We start from the raw sequence: 21,837 nt of genomic DNA, 5'->3' as shown, positions 1-21,837 counted from the left end.
AATGTGAAGCTCTTATCTTTTGATCTGCCGATGAAATATATTGCATTGTGGGAATGACTGGACAACCTCAGACACCACAGCACTTAATTAACTTTTATTATTACAAGCTGTCTAAAAAGTCTGGGACAAAACTTAGGCCATGCAACTCAGTAACAACAGATCTTGGAATCCTAAACTCCTAGAAGAGTAGAGTCGGAAGGCCCTGCAAGATAACCAGCATCAAATGTTGTGCCCTCTTAGAGGTTTCCCCTTGAGCAACTCCATGCATTGAATCAGTACAGAGAAACAATTCCCATCAGCCTTGATCAGTCAGAGGTGAGAGATGATGGATGCTGCTGACCGAAACATCTGGAAGGCCGCAACGGGCTCGCCCTGGCCCACCGCCAACTGGCTGCTCGCCCACGTCCAGGGCTCTTTGCTGAGAATAACTGGAGACCCCGTTTGCCTCCCCTCCCCCACATACACAGATATTCCACGCAAAACTGGAGCTCTTCTCCAAGATCTGCCGTGCTCCAAAAGTAGGAGGGGCTGGGCAGAGACCAAGGCGGTCTGTTGTGGTGGCTTCTTGCAACTGAGACATCTGGTGCAGCCAGATGTGGAGTCTTTCTGGCGCAGGGCAAAGATAGTTTTATTTGTTCGAGCCTTCCAGCCTGTCAGCTAGCTTGTTCTCATTCGTCGGGTCTGTTCCTGTGATGCTGGGCTACATTGGTGTTTATTTTATGTTTTTATTAGCCAGTCTGAGATCTGTCAGGGGAAGAGCTGCGTGTACATTTTAAAATGAACACATATGTAAATAAAATAAAATAAAAACAAATCATCCATTCTTTAAAACCTTAGAATTTCTTTAAAGCAGGCCAACATAGTTAACTCAGATTTCATGCAGTTTGAGATACTGTGATCTTTTATTGACTTTGGGCTTAGCTCAAAGGCTAAGTTGTGTGTGTTTCTTCTAGTCCAGATTCTACCTATTCACCCACACCATGGCTAAGAATTGCCTTTAAAACAAATAATCTGAGATTCTCTTAATCCATCTGGAAAACACATTTTTGGCAGCTCAAGGAGCCTGGATTGGGCTCTTATACGCAGAAAGAATTAGAAGCATGAGGCCAGGTTCCAAGATATGCGCCAAGAGAAGCCAGAGGCATTGTTGTTGCAAGAAAAACAGGCAGGCTTGATGTACCTGAAACACCAACCTCAAAAGGATCGCACCGGACGATTTAAAGCTGCAGCACCCAATGAGTGGCAGGTTCCCGCCGCGACTCACCTACTGCAGGGCGAGAGCAATAGAGAAGCGGGGAAGGCTGGTGTCGTGCCACCTGCAGCCCCTGGCCACAACCTCCCCAGAGGGAAAGCATCGGCTCCCTAGAACTTTGAAGGCCCTACCCATGGGAAAGCTCCCCCAGAGCCCCGGGGATACTGGCTGGAAGAGAGCCAGCCGTCTCTCGAGAACCCCCCGGGAAGATCGCCAGCCCCCTGTTAAGGTTATGTGCCATCAGGTCACCTCCGGCTCATGGGAATCCTGGGAAGGAAAGCACTCCTGCTTAGCTGTCCTGAAGTCAGGGCTGCGGCATCCTTTACGGAGCCAGCCCATCTCCCGTCCAGTCTGCCTTTTTTCCAGTGCCTTCAGCTTTCCCTGGCAGGCTTATCTTCTCCAGGGGGCCTGGCCTTCTCAGGAGGTGTCCAACGGATCAGGGCCGCACTTCTGTCGTTTTGGCTTCTGGGGAAAGCTCTGCCTTGACTTGCTGGGCCGGCGTATTTGCACAGCTCCATTTGGCGCTGTGCTGCAAACACACCCCTTCCTTCCTCGCAGCTTTCTGCACCCTCCTGACAAATGAAAACAAGCTGCTAAGAGGCTGGGGAGTCTGAGCAAGCAAAGCGTTCCCTGCCCTGCACCAGAAACACCCTGCCGTGTTTCCCCCCGACGACACCCTGGGGTGGAAAGACACCCTGGCCCTTGGCACCTCCCCAGCTCTGCTGCCGGTCTTAAGCTGCTCACCGCCGGGGAAAAGCAGGACCGCAGCCTGCTGCTGTTTGGCCCCTCACCATTTTCTCAAGAGCCACAGAACTCGTTTGGCGATCATCTTGTCCTGCCAGACAAGCTATTATTTGTCCTTGAGGTGCAACTGCAAATGATTAGCAAGTGAGCTAACCTGCTGTTGGGAACTTTCCCATCCAAACACTCAGGCAGTCAAGTCAGCCGAGAGAGCCTCGTCCACTTTCCCCCATCTGGAGGGCAGCTGTCATCGCCCCCAACCTGGGCAGCGGCCCAGCGGCTCCTCCCCACAGCCTGACCAGGCCAGCTTCCAAAGTTCACTTATGTAACTCTATCCCAAAGGGGCTGTTTACAGCAGCCAACGGACTTCCTCCTGCCCCGTTTTGCCCGGTATCCATCCTGGACAGGGCTGCACGCTCATCACTTCAGACAACACGTTCGTGGAATCGCTGCCGAGCGCACCAGGGCTTGCAAAGTGAGGTAAGAAGGGGCAGCCGGGCAGCCTTGCCGTGTGGACGAGTCCAGGTATTGGCAAGCGGGACCTCCCTGCTTAGAAGTCCATGCATGTGGGCTGGGGACTTACTTCTTGCCCTGGCCTCTCTGGCCCCTTTTCCCGGCGCGCGTTGCCAGCCAAGGGCTGGGCTTGCCCAGCGACTGGGCAGAAACGGTTGGGGTCGCCGCTTGAGCCTTAACAGCCATTCCCTGTGCAAGGAGCGGTTGGCCAAGCTTCCCATGGCATGAAAATCAGCACAACCTGCATGTGAACATCCGCTTCAAAGCACAGCCCGGCTTCGACATGCGTCAAAGCGTGTTGGGCACCTTCAGACGAACAAGGGAGGTTTCTCTCCTGGTGGATCACCCAGATTTTTAAAAATCCTGAAATTTGCTGCCTTCAGAGCAATTAACCAGATAAAGCCTTTCTTAGCATACAGATAAACAGGTTTATTTTGATTTCTGTGTGTCCGGCTGCTGCGAAGAACCCAAGAAAAGGCAGTAAGAGTTTCCTGCCCTCGCACCGTGTCCTTCCATGGGGGGCTGAAATGAACCTGGCTGCTTATCTCACTCCTGAGGAAAGGGCTGGTAAACTAGGGTTAGATTTTGGTCAGAGTTTGACTTCTTGGCGTAGCTATAGGGCGGTGATCTTGGGGGACAAAGTCCTTGTGGATTTGGGAAAGGGGGAGCCACTGGCTCTCCCGCATCCCTGGAAGTGGTGCTCTTTATCTTGGAGGCCTCATCTGCCTACCATGCCCAGGTGTGCAGTGGCTGCACCAGTTCCTGAGAATGCCACTACTCTGCACATACTCAGGGGAACTTTGTTCTTTATCTCACATCTTCTTCTAAGGATGAGTCCCGGCAGCAGGCTGAATCCTTGTGGGGTCTGAATGTAGGTGAAGGCGAAAGCTACAAACCCCAACTTCGGCTGTTTTTTCCTCTTATCTTCTTAGGATTACTGTAATGCCACAGTTCTGCTTACTTGGAAAAGCATTACACCAAGTGGAACTTACTTTTGTGTAAGCGTGCACAGGACTGCATGGCGAGGCAGTGCTCTTATCCCTCTCTTCCAGTTCTTAGTCTCTGACGCGCTGCTTCATTTTCGGCCATCAGCCTGTCAGGGCGTGAAGTGTGCTCCCCGGGGTCTCGCATCGTATCTTGGGGCAATTCAGCAGGTTTTCCTCTGTGTTTACCATTAACAGCAAAAGACGCCCCAAGTGAGGCGCTGCTTGTGCCCGCTAAGCTGCGCCCATGCAAAGCCCACTGCGCCCCTCTGGGCCTGGCCTATCGATGGAGATGCAGGTGACAATCGTGCCCCCATGCCGCGGAGGCCGGCTGGGGCCCAAAGCATAGACAGCAGCTTCTAAGGAGCAACCTGCGCCCTCCTGGGATGCCCATCCTTCAATCCCCACACTTAAATTTGTTAGGCAAACTTGTTCAAGGCCAAGGTGGGGAAAGGGGCCCGCCCGAAGCCAATTTCCATTTCTGGGAAAACCTCGGGAGCCGAATCCGGGTAGTGGGTGCAGCTCAAGGAAAAGTGGGCAGGCCGGAAGATACGATTTGTGTCTCGCTGCCCCAGCTGGGAAATATCCAGCTGCTCACTCATAAAAGCGGCCAAGCACACGCAAGACGTCCGCCTCTGCAGCCCTTTGCCGAGGAACCCCCCAAATGCCGCCGTGGCCCCAGCAAACAAAGCTCTCGCTCCCCTCCCCAGTTCAGGGAAGTTCTCCCCGTGGTGCGTGCGGAGAGTTTTGCGATTCTGCAATTCACTGGCCAGGACCTGAGAGACCCCAGCCAGCGAGGGCCCCGAAGGGAGGAGCAAAAGTCAGAAAGAGGCTGAACAAGAGGCGCCCCGATGGACTGAGGAAAGACCGACGAACTCTGAGTGGGAGAGCAGAGCAGTGGGGGGAAGAGCGCCGGAAACATGGAGGGAGGTTAAGAAGAGGATGGGGCAAACCTGGCTGCGGGGCTCCCCCAGTGGGCACCGAGGATGCAGGAGATCGGAGGGAGAGGCCAGTGCGGCGGCGGAAGGGGCATGGCCAGCACAGAGGCACTCGCAGGCCCCATGGAGCGCCTGCTGGGCAGGCGGGGCCTGCGAGCTGAGGGGCCCTGTGCTGGCCCCACCTCAGGCTCGCCACCTGCGGAGGCACATGGGGTTCTCTCGCCTTTCTTTACGCTCAAGGCCATGGGTGAGACGGGGCATTTCATAGGCATTCAAGTAAACCTGTGTCACGGATTAGTTGTGCAGTTGTTCTTTCGCATTTTACAGTTCAGTCTTAGAATAATTAGGGTGATGGCCAATGAGTTGGCACCGGAAACCATCGGGTTGATGCACCAGGGCCGACAGGAGGCCCTGTGGACAATCCAGCCGCTCCTTCAGCGCCCTTCTCCGGCCACTGAGGTGGAATCTGCCGGCAACATGACCTGCTCCTTAGGATGACTGAGCCGGAGGGGGCGAATCGAGCATTAAGGGAGCGGTTGGTCCTTTCCAAGGGGATGCTCATCGCGAGCCGCCCATTGCCTACTCGGAGGTGCTGGGGGACGTCGTGTGGGGCCACGTGCCGGCGGTTTCCCATCCGGGCCTGCTGAACAGAATGGTCAGCAAGATTGTTAGAGCAGCAATGAACCGGGAGAGAGAAAGAAGGGTGATTTCGAATGGTGCATTTGCACTCCTCTTCCCGGACGGGTCAGGTCACCCGCACAAGTCACCCAGCACTGCTGCCCACTTCCCACTGGCCTCTGGGCCGGCTCCCCACTGGCCAGTGGCAGCAAAGCCAGGCGCTTGCCCAGGCTGGCCTCGGCAAGCGGGAGCATTTCAGGAAGCAAATATAAATCCAGGCAGGAGCAGACTTGCAAATATGCTAGACTGGATTTAGGGATCTGGCTTTCCTAACTGCACAGGCATCTTGCCAGATTAGAAACAAACATAAACTTACAGGGACACAGAAGAGCCAGAAGGCCATTGGGTCTGACCCCCTGCTCAGTGCAGGACTCCCAGTTAACACACCCCTCCCAGATGCAGCCAGCCAGGTCTCCTGGACGCCCCCCACGTGGGAGAGCCCACACCCTCCCTGAGCCACTGGTTCCATTGCCGTACTGCTCAAACAGTCAGGAAGTTCTTCCTGATGTTCAGCCAGAGCCCGGTTTGGCCCGAGCAGACTTCTTTGTGTTCTGTTTCTCAAAGACTTCTGTGGGAAACAGGGTGGTGAGTTAGACAGATTGTTTGACTATTTCTGTTGTTATGTCTTGTCAAGTAATCTCTGACATTCTGCCCATATGAATGAAAGTGCTCCAAAAAGCCCTGCTGGAGGTTTAGCCTCCTGATAAGCTCCAGCTGGGAGGCCCATGGGAAGAGCTTCTTCCCTTCACTAGAACATGGGTCTTCCTGCTCGCTTGAGACTGTTCCAGTCCCTGCATCTCACCTAAGTCTTGCTCCAGCCAGTTCCTGCTTTGCCTTGCCCTGTCCTGCCCTGCCTTGCTGCCTTACCCTGCTTACCAACTCTCCTGGGTCTCCTGAATGCTACCCAGTTCACCTTGCCTCAGGTACCTGCCCCCTGCTCTGCTGTCTTTCTGGTTCTCAGCCTTTGGCTTGCCCTTTACCCTGCCCTGGCTTTGTTCTGATAGGCACTCCCAGTTCCCGGTTTCGGTCTGTTCCTTGACTGGGACTCCACCTCTGGCTCAAGTTACAGTGTTTAGCAGACCCTGCCCTGCCACAGGTCCTGTTGCCAGAGAGACTTGCGTGCCTTGTTGAAAATACCTTGTACTGGATCCGAGGGAAATTCCCCCTTACATAATAATTTAAGGATGGGCCACTGAATTCTTCTTTTGTATGTACAGCTCACTGAAACTCACTGTCAAAAAGATTTGTCAAGTAGATTAGGTAAAGTATGCGTGGAACAAAGGCACCCATCATTGTGCATGTGGGCAACTTTATTTCTTAATCAATTTCTACCCAACACCCTGGTAATTTTTATTTATTTATTTAAAGAATAGATTTATTTAAAGTACTGAAAACAGGCATAAACATGGCTTAATAATATACTTTTAAAAAAAAACCTGGCACATAATCATCCTGCCAATTAAATTACATTTCCATTTACAAAGTTTTCTTTTACAGAACTTCTGTTCCTTCAAAAGCAAACATTCAACAGGTTGGCTTTCTACAAGTCAAAGCAATAATAAAAAAAGCAGGAACACGCAAACTGACCATAACTCCACCATTTAAATAGAACCCTATCCTCTTATTTGGCCTTGTCTGCAGTATTTATTTATTCATTTATTGTTATCACTGATCATGTTTGCATGCTGCCCCATAACCCAAGGACTCACTGGGCGGCTCCCGCAATTCACATGGCACAACCGCACAGCATACAAATAATAAATAAACCAATACCAGCTAAAACCCACAAACATCCAACTAACATAACGTGCAGAAAAGCGCCCTTTCTCAGGTGCCACAACCAGAATACAGGTGCTCTCGCTCCCAGCAGGATCAGACCAAGCTACACTGAGTCCCCTTCACAAGATTCCCGACACCCAGCTGCCCCAGTGGCTCAGCAGAAGGTATCCGGGGGCTACTGACGGGGCCCCGGCCACCTGGCACCTGTTCACCTCTGCACTGAGGCAGCCTTCCTCGGCTTTCCCGACCGTTGGCCAGACCATCTGGGGCCGCTGGGAGTCGGAGTCCAAAGCATCTGGAGGGTGCCAGGTTGGGGTGCAGTGATTTAGCGCAACCTTTTCATCACACTGCTTTGCCTAAAAGTATTTCGTCTTCCTCCTCCACCCAAGAGACTCCTGAAGTAGGTTAGCAAACAAAGAAAATGGGAAAAGAAGTTGGACTCGAAGTTAAGAAAGCGGCACCTTTTGTGAAATCTCCTGCAACTGGGAGGGTGCCAGAGTTTTTGCAGCAAGCACGCAGTAGAAACTGGGCTCCCCTTAAGCCAAGCTTTCCTTAAGTGCTCCTTAAACCAGGAAAGCTCTGGCCAAGCCAGGTGACATGTCTCAAAGCAGCCTCTCCTTGTTCTGTGCCTCCAGAGACGATGTCCAAGAAAGTGGCCGTCGTGGGAGCCGGCGTGAGCGGCCTGGCCTCTGTCAAATGCTGCCTGGACGAAGGGCTGGAGCCGACCTGCTTCGAGAGGAGCGACGACATCGGCGGGGTGTGGCGGTTCACCGTAAGTCGCGCGGGGCGGGGGGCAAGCCTCAGCCGGGGGACGCGGCTCTTGATTCAAGCAGGAAAGTCATGGAATAAAACTCTTTTTTCCCCTCTGCAAATTCTAAAGACAAGTATTCAACACATCTCCCTGCAAATAATTTCAAGATGGTAACTAAGCAACTAATATTCAGTGCCTTTCTGATCATTCTTATTGCAATATCCTATTATTATTATTATTATTATTATTATTAAAATAACAAAGCAGATTCCAATACATGTGCCAATAGCAGAAGAAAGTGCAGGGCACTGCCTAACCCTGTGCAGTCCAACACAAGCCCATTTGCTTCAGCCGGTTGGCTCCCAGCCGGGCAGAGCAACCCAAACTCCCGCTGTAGGGCATCCAGTGGCAGACTCTCCATGGCTGCCCAAAGCTGGCCAGACCAGGCCAGTCAGAATGGAGCATTCCGGCCTGGCAACCCCTTCCAGAATCCTGCACTCTCCCTCTCCTCCGACCAAGGAAAGGAGATGAGCTCTGGTGTAGTTCGGGGCCCAATCCTGGGGGGAGGCAGACACAGCAGAGGGGCCCGGTCCTGGAACAACCCACTTTGACTCAAACAATCCAGCGTTCCTCCGCCGTATCCCAGGAAAGCTCCATTCCGGGGCCAACTGCTAGCCAGCACATCCGTCCAGTGGGTGTGTGGGTGGGCAGAAGCCCCTCTCAGCAGGGGGGAAGGCCCCCACCCTGCCTTCGGAGCTTCAAGTGGGGTCTCTTGCCAGCGGGAACCTGCCCCTGCAGACGTCCCTGGGACCACTCTCTGGGGGTAGATTCTCCCCCAGAGAGGGGCAGACCCCATCCTGACCCGCCTCAGAGAGCTGGCCCAGGTGCCCAGATTGCACTGCAAGTGGGCCAACAAGCTCCACCCCGGATGCTCTGGATTGCGACACGAGGCGACACTCGGATGCTGCAAAGACCTTATTTTGATAATGAGAAACAGCCCCTGTGCCGGAACTGGCGCAAACCACTCTCCTGCAGGGGAGGGACCGCCACCAGATTTTCTTCAGCCTTCACCAAACCACAGTTCCCATAAGCCTTTGGGGGATGCAGTTGCTTTTCGTAGTTTCTGTTGCTGTTGTTTTAACAGCTCTCAGTCTGGCTGTATCTGATGCACAGGAAGTCACTGTTCTTGTAATTTTAGTATCCTTGCAGAACAAAACAGTCTTTCAGCTCTGAGGCAGACAATGAAAGAATATTTTGCGCTGATGTTCAGCTCCGGTTTCTTATCGCATTTAAAAAATACAACTGAATTAAGAAGCGTCCTTGTTATTGACAGGATGTTGTGGAAGAGGGCAGAGCCAGCCTGTACAAATCACTGATCAGTAACACTTCCAAGGAGATGTCGGGCTTTTCCGACTTTCCATACCCAGAAGATTTTCCAGTCTTTTTACACAATTCCAAGGTACTGGAGTATCTGAGGATGTATGTAAAACATTTTGATCTTCAGAAACATATTCAGTTCAAGGTAAGTGGCACAGTTGAAATCAAAATGTTGTCATGGAAAAAATTTAGAATATTTATACCCAGGGATGTTGGTTTATTATGATTCATACTCAAAGTGTCTGCATCCCAGATGGAGAAAGTATGAGGGCAGGCAAGCAAGCTTGACTTGAAGACCTTTCAAGCAGGCAAGCAAGCTTGACCTTTATACCCTCACTTGTTTTCAAAGATAAATTAGATCTTTTCTATGGGAGGCTGCTAATAATCCATTAATTTGCTTCATCACACAGTTGAGATTTGAGCAGTATACAAAATGCAAATTCACAAGTGAAAAAAGCACTTTCATATATTGATATTCTGACTTTTTCTCCTGGAAGGACCCAAGGTGGCTTACATGGTCCTCCCCCTCCTCACCAGTTTATCCTTGCAACAAACCTGTGAGGAAGTCAGAGACTGGCCCAAAGCCAGCACGAGCTTGGTTGCTGAGCAGGAACCAACGCTGCAGCCTGGATCTCCCAGCCCCCGGCCCAGCGGCCGTGCCCCGGAGGCTCACCGGAGGCTCCAGATCCTTAGATGAAAAAGTGAAATCATGTGTTGCAACCATGCACAATAATGGCCTTGCATAGAAAAACCCGCATTTGCTTCTAATCTGACAAGATGGCTGTGCCCTTGGGAAAGCCAGAGTCCTAAAGCCAGCTGGATGCTTTTGCGAGTCCACTCCTGCTGGATTCATACTCACATCGGTTATTTTCCTGGAATGTTTCAGACCACCGTGATCAGCATAAGGAAGTGTCCCGACTTCCCCACCACTGGCCAGTGGGAAGTTGTGGTCGAGACCAATGGGAAGCAAGAGTGCGCCATCTTTGATGCTGTGATGGTCTGCATCGGTTACCTTACCGATCCTTCCTTGCCGCTCAGCTCTTTCTCTGGTATAGCAGTTCTTGGTTTCCCTTCCGCTTTGCTCCAACACGCACAATCACACAGCGCCTGCATTAGGACTCGCCAGACTATGTCCCAAGGGTGAGCAAGCTCCTGAGTTCACCGAGTTGGCTGCGGAGCAAGGAGGACCAGGGTGGGATGGAGGAGAATGGGCTGGCTGGATGCTGAGGCCTTCGGAGCAGGGGCACATGGAAGGCTGGCGTGTGGAGAGAGAGGCCGCTGCACGCACTGCTCACCCGGCGCTCCCATGCGCCCAGCGTCCAGCTCGACCTTTGTGCATGGAACGCAAGTGCCCGAAAAGGCTGTGCAAGGGCGTTCACAGGGTTCCGCCCTCTTTCTCTCGAGCTCGCTTCAGACCCTTGTGCCGAACATATGAAGAGTGGATTATTTATAGGCAAAGCTGCACTTGTCTGTCTCCAAAGAGCTGCTCCGTCTTGCTGACCGTTTGTCTCGATGACGCGATGTGACTGGGGGCAGGGTGGGGCCAAGTGAGCCAGTCCAGGCCCTTATTCCTGCCGTGGAGTCGCTGCTGCTTGTTAACAGAGTGTCTCACCGGTTGTGCGGGCAAGCCTGCTCCTGGAGCACCGGGGCCTGAGGACGTGCGTGGAGGACAGGGAATGGACCGGGGTCCGGGGTCCTTCCTCCACTGCGGGCTCGGCAAAAGGGCTGTGCTTCGTACCAGGCAAACTGGTTTGGATGGGCAAACTGGGGAACTTTTTCCCGACTTTACCAAATTGCACAGCCCAGCTGGCTCCACCAGGAAATCCGGCTTGCTCGTTCAATAAGGATCCCCTGGTTATCACACTGCATTTACGTCCTGGCCTTTTTCCTCATTGCAGGAATCTAGGCAGCTGGTGGGGCTCCATTTTATCCTCATCACTGAGAAGCTGGTTGGACTGAGAGTTTGCGACTCGGCCAAAGTCACCCCGTCCGCTCCACGGCTGGGTGGGGGCCAGAACCCGGACCCCAGGTCCACCGTTCCGCTCGGCTCTCGTGCGTGGGACTGAGCGACGGCCACTTCAGGGTTCCTTTGGAAGCTCACTGGGGCGTTTCCTCATTTTCCACTTAGGTATAGACAAGTTTAAAGGCCAGTGTTTTCACAGCCGGGAGTACAAGACCCCAGAGGTCTTCAGGGATAAACGGGTGCTCGTGCTCGGCATGGGGAACTCCGGAGTCGATATTGCCGTGGAAGCAACGCAGACGGCAAAAAAGGTACTGCTCCTACAAGCGGCTTCGTGTGTTGGAGCACGGCGCTCAGAGCCCGCTGCTTCGAGGAAGAGGGACCGGATGCCTGCTCACTTGGCCACGGCGTTCCTTGGCAAGAACCCAGGTGCATGAAAACTCAGGTTTCTCTGGCCGGTCGCCTGAAATGTGGCCACCCGCACGCGGTTAAGGGATGGCAGCGCTTCTGCTCCGACTCGCAGCCAGCTCGCTTCCTCACGCCTGGGCCTTCTCTGGGCAGCAACCCTTGCCCTGCCTTGTTCTCCATCGGGGCGGAGTTCGCTGTCTGGGACCAAACTCTTGCTGTGTGGAGCTTCCCATGAGAAGCTTGTCGATCAAGTTTGCTTTTGGATTGCCTTAGATGCAACCTAAATGTCAGCCAAGATCTGGGAAGGTCGTTAACTCACCTGCCGGCCATACTTAGGTGGGTTGGGTGGTTATCACCCAGTTTGGGTGAGCTTGAACTAGAGATGGCCTGAGAACCCGGCACTTTGGGCAGGAACTTACCCAGCTTAAAAGTGTTGTTCCCACCAGATGGACTGGCCAGCATATTCCCCTCGGCATCCTGCATCTTTTCTACCCTTTCCTGGGACTCTTGGTTCTAAGAAAGCTGGAAAAGTACAACTCACCCCTTTTACAGGAGCACAGGTTCTTCACAGGGATATGCACACGCACACGAGTCTGTCACGCACGCACGCACACACCCCATTAGCCCTGTCAAAATGCCTGGTTTAAAGGGAAGCCTGAGCTTCGGCAGCTCTCCAGGTGCCGTGCACCCGTGACAGTGGCGGGTCTCACTTTCCTGCCTCCTCTGGCACCGAAGTCTTGGGAAAGGATGAACAAGGGGCAGGAGGCTGAGAAATTTCAGGCTCTCGCCATGGAGGGAAGGTCTATCCGGGGGGAGGTGGGCGAGTCCCAGCGCAAAGGGGCCCAAGCGGGCTTGTGGGGGATGCCGAGCGAGGGACAGCTGTTCCACCACGCCATGGGGCACTGGCATGGGGGGCGGGCGTCAAGAGCAGCAAGCTGGGCAGATCTGGGGCAAGAGTGGCTTGCTCGCCGCTTCCCTGGACCCATAACGGGGTCTGTCACCCAGGTTCAGGCAGCATGACAAGCTGCCATGGGTTCAACAAGTGCTCCTGAAAGTCACGGCTTCTTGGGGTAGCCTGAGGTCCTCAGATGAACAGCCCGCAGGAAGCAGGTGTGGTTCCACAACACCAGAGCCCATGTGGCTCCTCGCCCGCGATGGTCGCTCTGCTCCTGCGCCTGCACCAGGTGGCCGAGCAGGTGGGAGCCGAGGTCCGGCAGCATCTCGAGCTCCGCAGGATGCGCACCCCTGCCTTAGTTTGCCGGCGGGCCTGCTCTCTGGGCTCAGCCCGGGAGCCGCAAGCGCGGGCGCAGGGGAGGAGGCGCTCCAGGCGTGAGCCGTGCAGCCATGTGGCCTGCATCTGCCGCTGCCGGCCACGGATCGCCGCGAGGATGCGGCTGTACTTTGGCGGCCTTCTCTCTTCTAGGTGATGATCAGCACCGGCAGGGGAGCCTGGGTGCTGAGCCGCGTCTTTGACCACGGGTACCCGTGGGACATGGTGTTCCTCACCCGCTTTATGAACGTCGTCCGGAACAGCCTTCCCGGGCGCATCACGACATGGCTCATTGCAAGCCGAGTGAACCAGTGGTTTAACCACGCAAACTATGGCATGGCTCCAAAAGACAGGTATTTGGTGGACGCCGGTGCTGGAGGGGGAAGCGACCAGGGAAGGCGAGCACTGAGCGTGCTGGAAGGGGGAGGAGACGTGCGTGGAGAGTCTGCAAGCCTCCACGGGGAGGCGCTGTTGGACTGAGCCTGGAAGAAGCGGCTTATGCACTCGCACCAAGCGGGGGCAAGGAGTTTTGGTGCCTCCGCCAGGAACCCCTCCCCGCCCCCCAGTTAGCGCAGAACGCCACCAGGTTGTTCTGCTGCATAAGCGTCCTTTATCTGACTGGGAGCTCTTGCAATGAGGCTGGGCAAAGAAGGGCCAGGTATGGGCCACCTGGTCCGGCACCCTTCACGACGCCCCGAATCGGCCTCCAGAGCCCCCGGGCTCCCTCGCCAAGTGGCCGCGCAGCTCGGTCTTTAGGCGAAAGCACAGCATTCGCCTGCAGGGCGACGCGGGCAGGTGGGCAGGCCCCCGGGACAGGCTGTCCACGTGCTAAATGGCGGCCCTGGAGAAGAGGGTTTCCTCTCACCCAGCCTCTCACCAGACCCTCGGTGACCGCGAAGGAGAGCACCGGGGGTGCTTTGCAGAGGCGCGGCTCCGCATTCGCCCCACTCAGTGGAACGGGGTGCACAGGGTGCAGAGAGGGTGGAGAGGGTCTTTCTTCTCGGGCCGTACCAGCACACAAGCTTACCCCACTGAATGGATGACCAGGAGACTTGGGACCAAAAGGAAGTTCTGCAAATGAAACCCACCCGAGGACGTGCCTCTTGTCTCGTCCGCCAAGGTAATCCGCCACCGGTGCCGCAAGTTGCGAGGTGAACGCGCCTAGGCAGCTCGCAGAGGAGAGGTTCAGCGGTGCCCCTGGCCAGGCATGCCGGGATCTTGGAATTCTGTGTGCTGGAGAGGACCGAGGAGCACTCTTGCTCTCATCCGTGCTGGCGAGCTCCTCGGAGCCCTCTGACCGGCCACCGCTGGCAGCAAGACACCGGGAGGGTCTGCACAGGACAACAAGCCCCGCCGCGCAGAAGCGACTCGAGTGGCTTGCTTGCCCCCGGCCCACAAAGCGCCTGACAGGAGTCAAAGGCTCCCCCGCTCAGTCTTCCCACAGGAAATGGGAGCGCCGCCACTTCGGCCTGCCAATCGCCCACCGCTGCACAGAGCCGAGCGGCCCGGCCACAGCAGGGGGAGCCTCTTCCCCACGGCCTCCTGAAACCAAACGGGGGATTGCAGGGTGCACGCAGGCCTTCCCTGCCGGGACTTGCGCACCACAGGTGGCGAGGGCGGCACATCCGCCCAGGGCTCCTCCTCCAAGGCGTGTGGCCGAGGGGCAAGGCCCCCTGCAGCACCTGTCCTGCCAAGCGAGGCATGCGGATCGTGGAGGCCCGCCAGGGCTGGTAGCCTCACCCGGCAGGCCCGGGAGCAGCTCTGAAATCCCGCAGTGAGCCAGGCGGTGGGGTGGCTTTGGAGTGGAGATGAAGCCGCCCGGGCAGCGGGGCAGGGGGCTGCGGCAACACTGCGGTGGCTCAGCCGGTTGAACACACCCAAGGCCAGTGGGCATGTCGAGAGCGGAGCCGGCTGGAGCCGGGGGCCAGGCTAGATGGCCCGGGAGGCTCCTTCTGACTCGCTCTGTTCCTGCGTGTGTTTCTATGTTTCTCTTGTGGGGCACACCTGAAGGACCGGAGGGGGAATGAGAGGCGGGGTGGGAAGGCGGCCGGGGCCTGCTTCCACCCCTCTCCTTTGTGACATCAGCTTGGAGCACTGCCTCTCCTTTGCCCGCCCGCCCGCCGCCCCCCATCCCCAGCCCGGCCCGGCTTATTAATCGGCGCGCTCGTGGGTCCTTCCCTGCAGGGCCATGCTAAGAGAGCCCGTGATAAACGACGACCTGCCGGTGTGCATCCTCACCGGGAAGATCAGCATCAGGCCCAGCGTGAGGGAGTTCGAGGAAAACTCGGTCACGTTTGCAGACACTCCTGGGGCAGAGCAGGTGGACGTGGTTGTCCTTGGGACCGGGTACAAAGCTTCGCTCCCCTTCCTAGACGAGTCGATCGTCACGGTGGAAAATAACTATGCTCCGTTGTACAAATACATCTTCCCGCCTCAGCTGGAGAAACCGACGCTTGCCGTCATCGGCTTCCTCCGGCCCTTCGGGGCGGTCATGCCGGTTGTGGAGATGCAGGCTCGCTGGGCCACACGCGTCTTCAAGGGTAGGTGGGAGGAGAATCGGGCGGGCAGCGCAGGCCCCCTTGAGACGGCCCTGTCCTTAGAGGCAGCCTGCAAATCGCTTGGGGCAGGCGGGCAGCCAGTTCTCCAGGACAGTGGAAGGAGCTGCTGGCAGGTAGACCTCTGCTGCCCGGCAGAGCAAACGCCCGGCAGGGGTTGGGACTTATGGGGTCAGCGGCCCATTCCTACAAGGAGGATTTCTGTGCTTATTTCCCCTAATAGATGCACTTTTCCCAAAATGCATAAATCGATTTATGGAATCTTTTACATTTGTGACCTCATAGGAAAGTCCAGAAAGTACACATACCACTGTAGGACAACATTCTGGTTTGGGAGCATGTCCAGGAATGGCAGGTTTCGTAAATTCGTGGTTAAACTGCGAATCCGGTTAATTTCTCCCATGTCCTTATTTAAGAACAAGGAAGCTGCGCGGATGGGCTGGGAGGCTCATGACAGAGAGCAGAGGGGAGGGACTGGGCCCAGCTTGGGCTCCCAGCTGCCTCGGGGGAAGGTTGTCCAAGAGAGCCGGGCGCAGAAATCAGACGAGCGACTTGCCGCAGCTTAGCAGGAAACAGGAAACAAGTGCAAATCCAAGCCTTTCCAGGGAAATCGCCTCTGCTCTGCCCGGCGCCATGGACGCAGCCCGCTCCTTTGTGGCTCCTCATACCTGAAGCACCCACCAAGCAGAGGCTGATGCTCGCTCATAGCCGGGGAGGGGCCGCTCCTCCCCACGGAGACCGCCTTCCCCTAACGATCTGCAGGCTGCCGCTTTTCTTGTGTGTCCTTTTGAACACCAGCAGAGATTCCCTCCTTCTTCCCAGGCCTGTGCAAGTTGCCTCCTGCCGACGTGATGGTGAAGGAAGCCCACGAAAAGAAGAAGAACCCCGTCAAGTGGTGAGCACCCTCCCACCACCAAGGCCACACTAAGCCGGTCCTTAGCAGCTGTAAGGATACGCATGCTGGGGTTGCCAACTGACCAGGAAGACTTTGCTCCTATGCCTTCAAGTGTGTTGGGATGGATAGGGGCAGTTACTCTTGGCATGCATGCCCAGGGCACACTGGTCTGGACTTGGAGGGGGAGGAGGAGGAGGAGGAGGAGGAGGAGTGGGGGAGGCCTCAGAATGGAGGCCCATTCCAGATGCCGAGGTGAGAGAAGCGGAGGCACTCGCCTCACGGCTGGGCCCGGCAGCCTCGGAGAACAACCAAGACGTGCGGCTACTGGGAGGCGGCTTGCAACAGGAGTTTCTCAGAGCCAGGCGACGCGGGAACGGCTCTTGCCCCCCGGGGGGCCCAGTTAGAGGACCGGAGTGCAGAGGGGAGGTGTCCTCGTTTCCAAAAGGCCCCTCCCAAAAGGAGGGGCCCAAACATACCCATGAGGAGAGTGCCTAGAAGGGAATGCTGGACTGGGTTCAAGAAACCACTCTGTGCATGCTCAGAGACTCTTGCTGGGTATTTGCGCTTCTGGAAAGCTTGGGCCCAGAAAGCCCATTTTGCGAGAAAGCTCTGTGTCCTGACTGTGTGGAGAGGAGCCCCACGGCGCAAGGCTCCCCAGCCAGCGTCAGGGTGTAGGTCAGCTCCCGGGGGCGCTTGGCAGCAGAGAAGAGGCGTGCGCGGGGCTGGCGGCTTTGGCGGATCCCACTGCTGCTGCCAACCCAAGCTCAGGGTCAGGGCTGGGAGCCACGAGGCAGGCGCAGGCAAGTAGTGAAGCTGCACACACAGCCAGTCATCCAAGGGATGGAACGAGGTAACCCCAGGAGCGGATCCCCCTCGTCTCTCTCTCGCTTGGCAGGCGGGTCTTTGGCAAAAGCACTGACATTCCAGGGCAGATCCAGCAAGCTATTTGCCAACAAAGGAAGAGTTCTGGGCTTGAACCCGAACTACAGACTATTTTGGGTAGCCCTGGGGTGGCCCCTCTGGAGAGGGGCAAGCCTCCTAGCTCGACACTGGCCCTCGCTCTTCTGCCCCAGTAGCACCTCGGGGTAAAGGATACCACTAGGTTCTTCCGGCTCCTCTCCCGTGCCCCTCCTGGCCCCTCCAAACCCTACTGATTCCCAGAGTCTGCCTGAACACCTGGGGATGGTGGCTTTGAGATAAGCTCCTGCACAGCTCTGGGTCTGCAAAGCTCCTTTCCCAGGCCCCAGCATCCTCATCCAAAGAGTCCGTGTCCCCCTGGCCCCGGAAAGCAGGCCAGGAAGAGCAGCCTCTCGCTTTCCCCACAGCAGCCTTTGAAGTCTCCTCTGGACCCCTGGACTTTCTAAGGCGAGGCGCCGTAGCTGCTCTGCTCTGCTCTGCCTGCAGAAGGTCAGGAGGACGAGGCTGGTTTTAAAGCCGCTTGGAGAGCCTGGAGAGGTTCCTCGTGTTCTGCCTGAGGTTCCTCATGAGAACTAACAAGGCTCGGCTGGATGGTTCCCCTTTATCAAGCCCTTTGAAACCAGCATCGGCAATGACCGGGTTGTGAGTGGCTGATTTCCCTGCATCCAGGACAGAATTTTCACTGCGGCTTCTTCCATTTCACTTCCCAGTCAGTCGTCTTATTCCATCCCTCCCCCTCCTTTTCCGCTGTTTGATTAAGGTTTGGCTTCTCCTTCGATGAGCCCCTCAAAACGGATTGCTTGGTCTACGTGGATGAGCTTGCCTCCGCGATCGGCGTGAAGCCCAGTGTCCCGGCAGTCCTGCTGAAAGATCCAGAACTGGGCATGAAGATTTTCTTTGGGCCGTGCTCCTCCTACCAGTTCCGTCTGTTTGGACCGGGAAAGTGGGACGGAGCCAGAAGCGCCATCATGAGCCAGTGGGAAAAAATCATAAAGCCAACAAGAACCCGAATTGTAGACGAGTCTTCGGGCTTCCTTGCGTTTCTGCTGAAAATGCTTGCGATATTTGCTGTTTTTCTTGGAATTTTCCTCCATTTCATGTAGTTCTGTCAGATCCACAGCAGTCTCCACCGTGAGCTTTTCCATAGGAGGCCTTGACACGCACCTGCTGTTCCTTACTCACCGCTGTTTACGGGCTCTTTTGGCGACATGGTGATCCTCCAGTTTAATTGCTCTTTCCAGAGCACAGCCCCTCAGGTTATTCGAATGGGGAAAATGCTGTGTTATTTCTGAAAGTTGTTTCTGCTTGTGCATTTGTGTTATTCCACTATAGGACATTGTCATCTGGGGATTACACACTGAAAACACAGGGAAGGAAAGCAGTTTTGGGCAGAGTGCAGTTCTCAGTTCCGCAACAAAACCAAAAATAGATACACAGACTAACAGACACAGAGAAAAACTTGGTATCTTGCTGAACAGATGTTTCAGATTCTACCACACAGGAAGAGAAAGAAGAAAGGGTCCTCTTCACAAAATTATGTGCATAGACAGATTTTTTTCTTTTTGTCTCTAAGTTTCAAAAGAGATGGAAGAGCAGGCATTTGACACCAATACCTGGGGAAACCGATCTGCAACCCATTTCTAAATTTGAAAATTGATCGCAAATCCAAACACCAGGTATTATATTTGTCACTGTAATTAAAATAGGGGGTGGGGGGGGTTGGTTGGTTGGAGAGCCAGTGCAAGAGCTTCAGGGAGCAACTGCAGGGACATGGGTTCAAGTCCCAGTTCAGTCTTGGCCCCACCTTCTGGCCTGAACAGAAAGAGGTCAGAGGCCAAAAGCGCTCTGCACAGGGGCCTTTTTTGGAAAAGAACAAAGCAGTTGTGCCTTATTTTCGAAGCAGAATCTGATTGCTCTGTGGGGTTCAGTCCACCAGCTCTGAAATGGATTTAGTCTAAGCACCCACAAACTGATACGAATGTGCAGCACCAGGCACCCTGTGGCACCTTGGGTGTGCGCCAACCCCTCGAGGAGGGGGCTGCGGCGGCAGCAACTACGCTCTGCTTCCCTGGTCTGCCTTCCACAAACAGGTTTCAGCAGCGAAGCGCTTTGATTTTACGGACTGAGACTCCACCGCGCTTCTTTGGGTGCCGCTTCCACCTGCATTCAGAAGGCCTGATGAAGACTTGTTAATAAAGATCCATCTTTACTGGACTGGCACTGGTGTAAACTGGGCATGGCTCGTTCAGAATAAGAGAAATACCTGTTGGAAATGAACCAGAAAAAGCTGGAAGCTGCGCTAGTGAGTTTTAAATCACTGTTTTATTGTCTCTTACTAAATTCCTTTTATAAACATCTTCTTTCAAGCCAGATCTGAGGTTTTGTGGTAAGTTTCTGACTATCCTGAGAACGCTTTGTTTGCTCACGCGCGCGCGCGCGCGCGCGCTCTCTCTCTCTCTCTCTCTCTCTCTCTCTCTCTCTCTCTCTCTCTCTCTCGACGTGCACAGAGAGAGAGAGAGAGCCCAATGTATGAGTTGTATTCCTGTGCTTTAAGCAGCAGGGAAATTAAAGAGGATGGGCCAGGATCTGGCCAGCTGAAGAAGGGGCGCATGGCTGGCAGTTCTCCTTCCACCTGAGGAAAGGTGCCTCCTTTTGGGAAAAGCACGATCCCTCCTTGCTAGCAGGCCATGCGGGAGCGCTACCCACAAGGGGGATGCGTTGCCGGCATGCTGCGGCTCTGCAAGGTATTGTACAACAATTATGGAGCACAACTAGCCTTCAGGGATCACATGCCTCTGAACATGGAGGTTCTGTCCAGCTGTCATAGCCAAACGCCACTGGCCGAGTGTGCGGAGAAGCACGTCCTCCCATCTCGCTTGCATCGGGCACCAATCAGCTGGCAGGGCGACCTCGGCATCCAGGCTTAGGCAAGAGAAAACTCTCTCACACACACTTTCTCCGGATTTCCCTTGCGTCTTATTTTATTCTTACTGCCTTACTTGTCTTGCTCCCACAAGGCTCCCAGAGCCAAGCCAAATTTCTGAATTTAAACCAGCAGAAGTATCAAAAGTGGCAAAACATGCAGAAGCAAGCATGCTAGTGATTAAAAAATCAACTAAGCTTCCGGGAAGTAAAATCTCACCTCATGGCACAGAAAAACAGCCCCGGAGCCCCCTTCATCTGGTGGAGCATCGTAGCAGAAGCAGCTCGTGGTGGTGGGCTGCCTTGGGCTCCCCCCCCCCCCCACTTGCAACCAAGCAGGCAGCCAGTGCTCATGAGCTCCCTGGCGGCTGTAGGACTCCTCCACCAGCTCCCCTGGCTCTTGGGAAGGGTCTTCTGTGGAGAGGATAAAGGGGGCAGGCCAGGGGTGAGGCTCCCATTGATTCCTCCCAGTGCCCCATCCTCCTCTCCTCCCCCTGGCCATGCTTTATCTACACTCTGCTGTGGAGGCAATTGGATTGCGCCCGAGGATCTTTCCCACTTATGAACCATTTGCAATGGTGTTGGAGTAAGTCGACACGGCAGGAAGTGAATCAAGAAAAATGTTTACTCTGCGGCAACAGCGCGAAGACAGGCGTTGGCTGCCGCAATCCGTGGTTTCCCAGCTGCAGAGCGACAGGATGTCATTTGGACAACCGGGCCCTTGTCGAGTCCTCGGAAGGGTGTGCGAAATGGACTCGCTCGCGCTTCCTCGTGAGTGAGCCCCCAGTCTGCAGCTCGATGGGCACGGGTGTAAATCCACTGGGAAGGGCAGCCCTGGAGGCGCCTCCTTGCCAGGGCGGGTGGTCCTGGGCCGCCTGAGAGAAGTGGGGGCAAGACCACTCCCAAAGAAGCCCTCCCTGGGGTCCTCTTCACTGTGCGCCTCAGCAAAGCCCCTTCCCCTCTCTCTGCGTTCTTGCTAAGCTGCCCGCAGGTGGGAAACCCTGTGGGCCCACTGAGCACACTTAGTTCGAAGCAAGCCCCAAAGGCGCCCGAGGCATTCGCACAGGACAGATCGAAAGGCCCTGAACGAACGAACGAACGAACGGAGGAGGAGCCAGCGAGGGCGGCCCGCCACACAGCAGAGGCACTCGGTTTCCTTTTGCCAGGAGAAGGGGAGGCTGCGCAGGCGCAAACGCCTCCGCTTAGGGGCCACTTCTGGCTGAAGCTGCAACTTGCTTCTCATAAGCTCTTTCCTCTTAATGGGGATTTCTCATTCGGGCACTCAGCCAAAGGCTATGGGTGGCATCTTCATCATCATCATCGTCATCATCCTCATCCCATGTTTATCTTTCCTTCCTTCTCCAAGGAACCCCAAGGTGGTGTGCATGATCCTCCTCCTCACTTTGCCCGCACAACAACCCTGTGAGGTAAAGTTGGGCTGAGTGCAGCGTCTCAGGGCCACGTGTGGTTTGCACACTTTGGCTCATAATCGAAATGGGGATTCATTCTTCAAGCATTTTAAGGTTTTTTTGTTTCATGCCCAAACATGAGGGTTCCTGCTAGGTTAACAAACATAATAGCATGTTCATGTGCCTGCCCTCATTTCGCATACTTGCTGTGTCGCAATCCTCCCTTAACAGCAAGCACTGAGAAAGTGTTCCTGGAAGGGAAAGACACCAAGCCAGGAATAGGAATGGAAATGGGAAGGACTGGGAGTCCCCCGGTGTACACCAGATCTGAAACAGCACTTCATGTTGGCGCAACAGACATCGTTGCTGGTAAACGAGTCTCGGAGATTCCACAGAGCTGGGAAATGCCAGCTTATGATGCAACGCCCCCATGATTTGCAAGAAGCACAAATGCCACGGCATGACACTGACCTTTGGGTGGAGGCGGC

At 55.1% G+C, this 21,837-nt stretch overlaps 1 protein-coding gene across 1 annotated transcript; it reads left to right on the top strand.

Moving 5' to 3' along the window:
• Positions 1-1,859: 1,859 nt before the first annotated feature.
• Positions 1,860-19,388, top strand: FMO1 (flavin containing dimethylaniline monoxygenase 1). The gene is made up of 9 exons (XM_044439406.1): positions 1,860-2,473; positions 7,520-7,656; positions 8,969-9,157; positions 9,899-10,061; positions 11,141-11,283; positions 12,804-13,003; positions 14,835-15,190; positions 16,028-16,100; positions 17,779-19,388. The coding sequence occupies exons 2-9, from the start codon at positions 7,525-7,527 to the stop codon at positions 18,119-18,121; spliced, it is 1,599 nt and encodes a 532-aa protein (XP_044295341.1). The 5' UTR covers positions 1,860-2,473; positions 7,520-7,524; the 3' UTR covers positions 18,122-19,388.
• The last annotated feature ends 2,449 nt before the right edge of the window (positions 19,389-21,837 follow it).

This window comes from Varanus komodoensis, unplaced genomic scaffold, assembly GCF_004798865.1.
Source record: "Varanus komodoensis strain SLA01 unplaced genomic scaffold, ASM479886v1 scaffold34_3, whole genome shotgun sequence".
Classification (NCBI taxonomy): domain Eukaryota; kingdom Metazoa; phylum Chordata; class Lepidosauria; order Squamata; family Varanidae; genus Varanus; species Varanus komodoensis.
This window is presented reverse-complemented; position numbering and strand designations above follow the sequence as displayed.

Excerpts from the sequence above, each read along its gene's own strand:
- FMO1 (XM_044439406.1), top strand. The coding sequence starts at position 7,525 with ATGTCCAAGAAAGTGGCCGTCGTGGGAGCCGGCGTGAGCGGCCTGGCC. Across the intron at positions 10,062-11,140 it reads GCCGCTCAGCTCTTTCTCTG|GTATAGACAAGTTTAAAGGC; the intron begins GTATAGCAGTTC and ends TTTTCCACTTAG. Across the intron at positions 15,191-16,027 it reads GGCCACACGCGTCTTCAAGG|GCCTGTGCAAGTTGCCTCCT; the intron begins GTAGGTGGGAGG and ends CCTTCTTCCCAG.